Source organism: Chaetura pelagica, unplaced genomic scaffold (assembly GCF_000747805.2).
Source record: "Chaetura pelagica isolate M959 unplaced genomic scaffold, ChaPel_1.0 scaffold11, whole genome shotgun sequence".
Classification (NCBI taxonomy): Eukaryota; Metazoa; Chordata; class Aves; order Apodiformes; family Apodidae; genus Chaetura; species Chaetura pelagica.
The window spans coordinates 6773265-6781753 of record NW_009952694.1 but is presented as its reverse complement, the minus strand read 5'-3'; the positions used below and the strand labels follow the sequence as shown (position 1 = coordinate 6781753).

Here is an 8489-nt window from a genome sequence, read left to right as displayed (position 1 = left end):
AGGAACTGCTCAAAATGTTGGCCAATGTCTTCCATGTTATGTCTCCCAAGCCACTGTGTTGTTACCCTTCTACAACAGGGACACTCAAAAACATGACAAAGGCCTTGTGCTGGATGCTCTGCAGATGCACAGAGAGAATGCACAGACATTCTTGACTCTCAATACACACAGTGTAGAGCTGCAGCAGTAGGCTGACCCACCACTGCAGCAGTAATACAATTGGTAATTTAAGAATGACAAGCAACCAAAAACTTCACAGGTCTCTGGATATGGAAGTTTACAAATCAGGTTCATTATCATCAGGGCTATTTGGGATACTCTGGCAGAGTATACTAATGGGAGAATAAGACTAAGAACAAGACCTATTTTGAGGAAAGGAATCATATGCAGTCTTTGGCCATGCTTTGTCCATTTCTCTGCAGTACCACTAGCACCACCCAGCCACCCCCACCCTCTCTTTTTCAAATATTCAATTCAATAAGCAATACTGATAGGAAACAGACTACTCCTAAGACAATAGAGCAGCTGGAGCAGCAGTGACAGACCAACTGGTGTGGCAAATTAATGCCATTCATGTGGTAACTTTCTCCTCCAAAGCACACCTGTGAAATTCCTCACAATGTTGTTTCCTCACTCACCATCTCCTCTCATGCATTCTTGGGGCTCTGCTAAATCACTGCTCTGGAAGAGGATCTTGGACATCCAAATGCTTTTGGGCTATCTCATCTCCCTGTTAGGGATGGGCTCTTGCAACTGCAACTTCCTCCATCTGCTCTCTTCACACTCAAGGTGGTTTTGTCTGCCTCCATGCTTTAGACCATATATCTGCACCTTCAGCCTCCTCCCCAGTGTGACCTTCCAACCAGATAAACTCATCCCCAAACAGAAATTGTATCATTATTACATATGCAAATCGACCTTCAAAAGGCCCAGCTTACACATAGCATCCAACATGTACATAGAGCAACTGGGCACACTCATGGACCATTTGGAAATCTGGCTCCTAGCAGTTCAACTGCAGACAGAAATGATCTAAGCATTTACAGCTTTTGCCCATCAGGGCCAGATGGTGCCTGACCCCTGCAATAATTTCTGCTATATTCCACCCATATGCAAATCTCACTGCTTCCATTAAGCTGTTAATACCAATCAACATTTTTCAGAACTGAGATTTTAATAAAGAGTTGATAGAAAAATGTGAAGATTTCATAAATTGTATCATGCACATCCATTCTCTAGGGACCTCCTTAGGCTCTTCTAAAGCATTTCCATCTGTACCATCTAAACACTTTTCCAAGTAAATAAAATCTGAATGGCTGGCTTCCTAACAGAGCCCAGGAAACAGTCTGATTCTCTCCCTTCCCTAATAACTGGAGACTGAAATCCAGTTTTCTCTCTTTGCCTACACAGCTAAATATCCCACTCAGACACCCTCCACCTCCACCCCTGATTACTGGGACCTCTTCCCTGAGACTTTCCAGTACATGCAAAACATAGCTGTTCATCTTTACCTTACTTGTCCTACTTCCTTCTGGCCATATGGGTGTCTCTAAAATCTAACAATGGATCCTTTTCCCTTTCCACTTTTAGGCAGTACTTCTCCCTGTTCATCCGATCACTGACTCTTAAGGTACTACCACTCCTTTCCTGACACCCATTGAAAAAGAGTGTTGCTTACTTGTGTTCTATCTCTATATCTGGTTTCCTCCATTATAGGAAATGCATCAGCTTCCCCCCAGAGATTCTCTAGAACAATTTATTTTAAGACTGAAGCTCCAGAAAGCCTTATATTTTATGCAATGTCCATGTCTGATGTCTGTGTACTGCCCTATTTGTATCTTCTGCCTTTTAAAATTTTCATGGGAAAAATTACTTCTGTTTTCCAGTCTTGCTCCTTCATTATAGTGTCAGCTATGCTGCAACACTGTCAGGACAGCTACAGAGAAACATAAAACAAACAGTGCTACCAGTCATTGGGACATCTTTAATTCTGATGAAAATGGAGAAGAAAATCAAAATGAAATACACATTCAGCACTTGGTTTTATGACTTAGGTATATTACTGCTAACAAGTTAGTGGACTCTCTTCAATCAGAACCTGTAGCCACAAGGAAAAGAAGAGGTAGGGGAATCTATTCTGTGGTAGAAGAAGGAAACATAACCTCATAGAATTCAAATAAAGCATTACTACCTTCACCACAGCCTGTTTAAACACTACAGCAGAAGAGACCTGAGACCCTTAATTCCCTGCCAGAAACACACTCTTATGCACTCCAGTTCCTCCTTGTCAAGGCTTAAACTCTGACAACATGAATTGTCTGCCTTGTCAGAGCTGCTCCTCCTCCCACCACCAACACCAGCTGAATGGAGAAGTCCTTCCCAGCTGCAAAGAGGCAGAGAGGGTCATTGGGCACTCTGCCCCACTGCACTTCAGCACCTGTGTGTAATCTCAGAGGAAGTGGGGAGTCAATGCTCAGTCAAGGAGCTCTCTTAGCTCCCATGTGAGCAGTCTGGTTGCTCAACTGTGAGGCTGATGCTGTCCCAGTGAAATAAAAGAGATTATAGGGGGAAGGCTGAAAGTTTCACCCCAAAGCCTTTGCCTTCCTAAGAAAGGGAGACACCCCTAGGGGAATCCCCCAACAAATGCCGAGCAGTAGAAATAGATGAGTCTGCTTTCACCTTCAAGAGATCAATACAGGGCTTGTCAGAATATTTTTCACCATTGCAAATAGCAGTGATAACCACTCAGGACATGCCATGTCTCTGGGAACAGGCAACTATATAGCTAGGGCTTTGAAAGGCAAAAAGAGCATTGCTCTACCAGAAAGCATAAACTGAAAAGAACAGTATTTGCTATTATGGTCTATCCTACCCCTTTGTCTAAGTTTCTTATCTTAGAACATTTTTATTAAAAGCTTCTCCAGTACTGGCTGATGACAGACTAAGCATCCTTCTTGGCCACAGAGAAAAAAATTTACACCATAACCAATAGGGATCTAATTCTGGAATAAAGTGATATGCTACATAGAAATCCAAGTTTAGTGTAGCCAGTTCTGGAACTAGAAATATTATAGGCACACAAGCATGGCACTAACACAGTTCTTCCTCTTTAAGGACCAAAGCTGGCTGCTCCAGGCGGGGTCAGACTGATCCCCTACAGGCATTCTGGCTTTCTTAAGCTCGGGTTTCTCTCATACCATGTTGCATTACATTGCACGGATATGCACTGAAATGCACCCTGGCATTTCAGAAGTAAATATAAATAAAACACTCAGAAGAAATGTCCCCTAATTCAAGGTGGATCTCAGGTTGATTCTGCTAACTTTGCCATCAGTGTTTTCATCCCTAGCAAAGGAAAGAAGGGGAAACCAACCCTGGACTCAATTTCATAAGGCAAACTACTTTCTGTTCAACTCATCCAAAGCTCTACTTAAAGTGCCTGCTTTGATGTCTGAGAATAACTCACAACATATGCCATGGGAACCCTTCTGATACTATGCAGGCTGTCTCCTCTGGTCAGACCCTGCTGTGCAGGTACAGGTGTTACAAAAGCACACATACATTTTGTCAGGGTTCTGGCAGTCATCTAGGGCTGCCCTTTCTCCACTAATCTCAGCTCCCTGCCTCCTCCACTTGCAAATTCCACACTACGCTTATGTTTAGTGAATACTGTATGCTGGGTTTATGCTCAGAGGCAAGGCAAGGCCCATTTTGGGCACATTTGCAGAGCAGCTGAAAAAATTACTGGAGCACTACTGAGAGCAGGTTGCTATCAAGCGGACTGTAGCTCAAACCCAGCCATCAGCAGCCTGTCTTTAAGTTGAGACAGCTGCTCATATACATCTCTTGTCACTGCCTAGTCAAGTGAAGATTACAAAGCACATTATGATTATCTGTTTTCTTCTTCCTCTCATTCTTAAGTGGTTGCTTAGATTTTTCTTCTCACAGAGCATTATGAGTCTGGGATGGCTATGTAAGCAGCTCTTAGCACATTGTGCAAGCTAATAGCATACAAATGATTACATAAATAATAAAGCTGCTGAAGATTTTCTTGTCACTGGTTTCTCTGCTCCATTGGCTTGGCTTAAAGCACACATAAAAATGGCCTCTGCTAAGCGTTATGTTCATAGCATCCATAAATAAAATTAAGATCCTGATTTAAAGAGACACTAAGAAGCTGTATCTCCTCCTGATTTCAATCAAACTGGGATGCTCAGTGCCTAAGAAAATCAGGCCCAAGGCTCTATAGATGAAAACAGAAGGATTTTATCTCTGTGTGACAGTTTGTATTCAGCAGGGCAGTTTCATTTTCTATGTAAGATACTCACATGATCTTTTCCAGCGTATATGCATCTCCTTAACTAATCCAGAGGTCAGGCAGGAAAGCAGCTCCAGTCTCTGACAGTTATTGCTCACATCAAAGGACTGGCACATAACAAACAACCCCTGACACCACAAATCAAGCATCACTAGGCTGGCAACTTGTCAGGCAGTAACAACCACATAACAGCATCCAGCTCAGCATCACTGTTTCCCTGACTCCTGTAGGAAAACTCAGCTCTGATATTTAATGTTCATACAAAGAACATATTATGACAACCGTCCAGACTGCAAAGAAAATTAGACCCACCTGGCCACACCCTGTGAAAAAGAGTATTAGTACAGAATCACAACATGAGAGAGAAAATTCTTGCCAGAAACTCTTATTCCAGGCTTGCTAGGAAGTTGACTGACAGAAAACTTAAGCTTGTTTTTCAGTAAGCTTTCTGCAAAATATTTCGGACATGTCAGTATCTGTATCACCATTAATCTCATTGATCATCACAAATTCTGTTACAAGATATTTATTTTTTTTCTTCTCCAAGAAACACTATTCTGGTTCCAGCTGCTAGTTGGGAAGTGCAATCACTATTACTCATGTGTGGATTTTCTCAACGTTGTGGATTAACTATGTGACCTGGGCAGCCAGCCAGCATGAGACAAGATGGTACTGGAAGCCAGCTAGATATTCCACACCAATGCAGCAACTCTGCTTACCAACACAGTACACCTCAAATCCACCTGCCACGTTATTGCTACGTCTCTGCTATACCTTCATGCTGTATTGTCCTCTCATAATATATACATATATTTCATGCTACCTTCAACTCTCATTTTTCTGGTTCATTTTAACTCTGTATCTTTCTAGAAAACTGACAACTAACTATATTGCCAGGTGAAATCCAGGCCCTTAAAAAATATTCTTTAAAAATTTCTGATTATCATTTTTTCACCCAAAACTGCTGCTGAGTAATGAAGGGCCATTTATCTTTTTCTTTTTTTCTTCTTCTTTTTTTTTTTTTTTTTTTTTTTAAAAAAAAAAAAGGATTATTGCCTTAGTGCCTAGAAGATTGTAATGCTTTCTTCTGAATGGTTAACAGCTTGCAGAAGACACCTCTGCCACTACCATGGGTAATTTTTCTGTAATCCAAGCACTAAAATCTGATTCTGGCCATAAACTCATGAGTTTTGTGGCTGATGCCTTCTGTCCAGCTGGATGAGATGTTTATCTTTACAGAGCTGTTGAAGTACCAGCATAAAATTCAGCATCACGGAAAGGCAGGTGAAAAGCAGTGACTCTGAGAAACCAAAAGCACAGAAAAATGAATTAATTTGAAACAGTTACCTCTTTGAGACAGCCCATGAAGTTGTTGCTTACTGGAGAGCCAGGTAAATCAGCAGTACTGGGGCTCCCTCCCACATAAAAGAAGTCATCTGAGCCCAGCATGGTGTAGTCCTCCTGCGTGTAGCCCGTGGTGGTAAGGATGCCATCCACAGAGATTGTCACCTGTTCAAGGGATATAATGAAAAAAGAAAAATCCCAGCAATGACCTTACAATCTTGAGTACAAGAAGTTACCTCCCCTATATTTTTATGTCAGTTTTATTAAGGATTTTGCTGATATTTGATTTGTATATTTTTTAGTTCAGCCAAGCTCCATTTTCTGGTCTGCTTCACCCACAATGGAAATGGCTGCAGCATCTGTTTCTCCCCTTTCTGGTGTATCAGCACTGCCAGGCTGACTCGGCAGTCTACCCCTCAAGATGCTTTCCATCTATTCAGGCCAGAAAATGGAACTGTCCTTGAAAAAGATTTCTCATATTAGCTGATTTTATGATTAATTAGTATTTATTTTAATGATTACAGTTAGTTATGGTTGTTAGTAAAAAAAAAAAATAAAAAAAAAAATAAACAAACAAACACTAATGAAGACGAGGTTGGTATTTTTTATTTTTTATGTTTCTTTTGCTCACGGCACACTGACAATCATGCATTCAGGGAGGGGAGGGAGGGATCTCACTTTCAATACATTATGGAAGGGCATGCCATGTACCTAGAGTGACACACACCCACCACCCAAAAAAAATTAATTACAAACTAACTCATAATCAACATATAAAAAGAAAATAAATAAAGATAAAATTAAAAAAAAAAAAAATCAACCACACACCAACAAATGCTAGAAAAGCAGAGATGAGAGAGAAAGAAAAAAAGAAAGAAAGAAAATATAAAGCGTGCACACACTGCACTTCAACATGTCATGCCAATATATCTGGAGCCCAGAAAGATGACAGGAAAAAAGAGAGAAACGGGAAAGAGGGAGAAGGAGAGACAGAAAACTATTTCACACTTGCATGCAAACGAAAATAAAAATACTGAACAAAGCCCAAAATAATAAAAAACTCAAAATCAAACAGAAACGTCCCCAAAACCTCTAACCCAAAAGATTTCAAACTAACTCATAATCAACAAATAAAAAGAAAATAAATAAAGAAAAAATTAAAAAAAAAAAAAATCAACCACACACCAACAAATGCTAGAAAAGCAGAGATGAGAGAGAAAGAAAAAAAGAAAGAAAGAAAATATAAAGCGTGCACACACTGCACTTCAACATGTCATGCCAATATATCTGGAGCCCAGAAAGATGACAGGAAAAAAGAGAGAAACGGGAAAGAGGGAGAAGGAGAGACAGAAAACTATTTCACACTTGCATGCAAACGAAAATAAAAATACTGAACAAAGCCCAAAATAATAAAAAACTCAAAATCAAACAGAAACGTCCCCAAAACCTCTAACCCAAAAGACATGGAGGATGAAGTGGAATGGAAAGTAGAGGGAGGGAGAGGAGCAAGTGAATTTAATGAGTTTTGCTTAGATGTTGTTAGTGGTTTAAAGGGAAGATGGAGGAAAATAGATCGAGGCCAGAAGAAGGCAGGCGAGTCACCAGACGTGGACATGCCATGCAGAGTGTGTACTGAAACAAACAACCGGCTGAGCTCCTGTCGGCCACGGCAGGTAGAGGTCAGAGAGAGAGAGAAAGTGAGAGAGAGAGCAAGAGGGAGGAGGAGGAGAGAAAGAGGGAGAGGGAAGGGGGAGAAATCAGAAGGACAACTCTGGCCAGTTTGCCTGTAATAGCCGTTGCCACAACAAAATGATGAGAGAAAAAGAGAGCCATCACCACCATGGACTAGAGGCCCTGCAATGGTTCTGAGCTAGAGACCTTCAGAGTAAAAAAAAAAGAAAACAAAACAAAAAAATGAAAGGGGAGAAAAAAAAGCAAAATGAAAACCAAAGCAAAAGAGAGAAGCTAAACTCAAAAAGCAAGGGAGAAAAAACCCAACAATTCATCACTGGAATGGAAAAGAAGAACTAAAGAGGGAAATGAAGAAACCAATGAAATGTCCAAACCCCATTTCCAGAAGAGTTGTGTTAGTTGCTTTTGTTGTTCATCTTTCCATTAAAAAGAAGAAAGAAAAAAAAAGGAGGAAAAAATGTGGGGGGGAGTGTTTTCAATGAAATTAAAATTAAGGAAGAAGGAAGTATAAAGGAGGGGGAAAAAAGAGGGGGATAGGGGAAGGAAAAGGCAGGTAACACACGGCAAACCCAAAAAAAGAGACAATAAGAATGATATCTACCAGACAATGTAGTTTGTTTACCATAGCGTGTCCAATGCCTGAGTGCTTTGCGGAAAAGGGGGAAGAAAGGAAATTAAAAAATCGTGAACAGAACGATTGTTAATTAAAATAACTAAAAGCAAAGATGAGTCGTTAGGGTGTTAGTACATTAGTTGGTTAGTAAAAATGACACATTGCATGAATGGTCTAGTGTTAGTCTTTCAAAAAAAGGCGTGGGGCACCTGAGACACACAAAGTGAGAAAGAGGACAATATGACCAGGACTCTATGGGAAACCATGCCTTCTAGACTGTAAAAAAGGGTGCTGTCTAGTAGTCCCACACTGCTGTTAGTCATTAATTTCAACCCTCATATACATTATCCAAGACTGAAGCAAAGGTAAAGTAGTGCAATACTTACTCTTCAAATGCCCATCAAAATGCTTCCCTCAAATAAGAACCTTACCCTCAGAGATGTACACACAAAGTACACAGTTTGCCTCTTCAGCATAAACCCAACCATGACTGCCCTCTTCCAGCCACCACCACCCACCTAC

At 40.7% G+C, this 8489-nt stretch overlaps 1 protein-coding gene across 1 annotated transcript in view; it reads right to left on the bottom strand.

Moving 5' to 3' along the window:
* NRXN3 (neurexin 3) overlaps positions 1-8489 on the bottom strand; it is a 965840-nt gene that overhangs the window by 745479 nt on the left and 211872 nt on the right. Inside the window, exons 6-7 of the mRNA XM_009993910.1 lie at positions 7956-8000; positions 5666-5827 (exon numbers count right to left, since the gene is read on the bottom strand). Coding sequence (XP_009992212.1) covers positions 5666-5827; positions 7956-8000 — 207 coding nt within the window. The remainder of the gene's footprint in view (positions 1-5665; positions 5828-7955; positions 8001-8489) is intronic.